Source organism: Crocodylus porosus, unplaced genomic scaffold (assembly GCF_001723895.1).
Source record: "Crocodylus porosus isolate Cpor-Errol unplaced genomic scaffold, CroPor_comp1, whole genome shotgun sequence".
NCBI lineage: Eukaryota > Metazoa > Chordata > Crocodylia > Crocodylidae > Crocodylus > Crocodylus porosus.
In genome coordinates this window covers 9,333,316-9,334,633 of record NW_017728920.1, presented here as the reverse complement: position 1 = coordinate 9,334,633, position 1,318 = coordinate 9,333,316, and the positions used below count along the sequence as shown (strand labels likewise).

Sequence of the window (1,318 nt, the reverse complement as noted above, 5' to 3'; positions counted from 1 at the left end):
TGCAATGAGCTCCTAGAGGTGGCGCAGCTCCGTGCTCCATCCCAGCAGTGTCTGTGTGAGGAAGTGATGTGGGGGTGCTCCTTATCATGACCCAGCAGGGGGCTTGGTGCTGCTGTACAAGGACTACCACTGTCGGATTGCTGCACGCATGATCAGAGGGCAGGAAAACAGGTCTTATGATGAGAAGCTGAGAGCTACAGGACTCTTCAGCCTGGAAAAGAGCAAGCTCAGGGGGGACCTGGTGGCTGCCTAAAAGTATATAAGGGGTGTGCATCAGGATCTGGGGGAACACCTATTCACCAAGGCATCCCATGGGATGACAAGGTCAAAAGGTCACAAACTCCTCCAAGACCGTTTCAGGCTGGACATAAGGAAGAACTCCTTTACAGTCCAAGCCTTCAGGGCCTGAAACAGACTGCTGCCAGAGGTGGTCCAACACCTACTCTGGACTCCTCGAAGAGTCAATTGAACATTTATCTTGCTGGGATCCTGTGACCCCAGTTGACTTCCTCCCCTGGGGCAGGGGGCTGGACTCGATGATCTTCTAAGGTCCCTTCAAGGCCTAATGTCTATGAATCTATGAATAATGTCTACAAATCTATGTCCAGATAGGGGGACAAGACTTATGCTTTGGGACGAGTGCTTGCAATTCAGCCCCGCTGCACTGTGAAGGGCTGAGTCACAAGGCAGGGCCCTGGGTCTACAGCAGGTCACAGGGCCAGGCTCCCGCCTCCTCCACTTTCCCTGTATTCTGTGGGTAATACAGAACCAGGAACACGCTGGCCCACTCAGCCTCAGGTGACTATCTTCCTTCCCTACAGCTGCAAGTAGTGCTGGGGGTGGGGGGAGGTTCAGGCTGCCCCCAAGCCAGAGGCCGGGGACCACATGTGTAGGTGCTGGACATGGTGCACTGTGTTAGTAACACGGGTGACCTAAATTGATGAAACGCGCTAATATACCCGTTAATGTGGTAAGGACGGCAGTACTCGCGCCAATACGGTAGTTCTGTCAGCTGTCGTCTCCAGTGGGTGCCGGGCTTTCCGGAAGGGGCCGCGGCGCGCACGGATGACACCATCACTGCGTGCCGGCCGCCCCGCCCATCCGGCCGCCGCCGCCGCCATGGAGTCCAACCGGGACGAGGCGGAGCGGTGTATCTCCATCGCCATGGGCGCCATCAAAGCCAGCCAGCCCGAGAAGGCGCGCCGCTTCCTGGAGAAGGCGCAACGCCTCTTCCCCTCACAGCGGGTCCGCGGTGAGCGCGGGTGGCGGGGGGGGGCCGCGGCCTGCGGCGCAGCGCCGACCTCTCACCTGTGCCGCG

The 1,318-nt window shown here is 58.6% G+C and overlaps 1 protein-coding gene across 1 annotated transcript in view; it reads left to right on the top strand.

Annotated features, from left to right (window-relative positions):
- Positions 1-532: 532 nt before the first annotated feature.
- The window catches only part of DNAJB12 (DnaJ heat shock protein family (Hsp40) member B12), a 31,414-nt gene continuing 30,628 nt past the window's right edge, over positions 533-1,318 (top strand). The window contains exon 1 of the mRNA XM_019538564.1: positions 533-1,252. Coding sequence (XP_019394109.1) covers positions 1,066-1,252 — 187 coding nt within the window. The 5' untranslated portion in view covers positions 533-1,065. The remainder of the gene's footprint in view (positions 1,253-1,318) is intronic.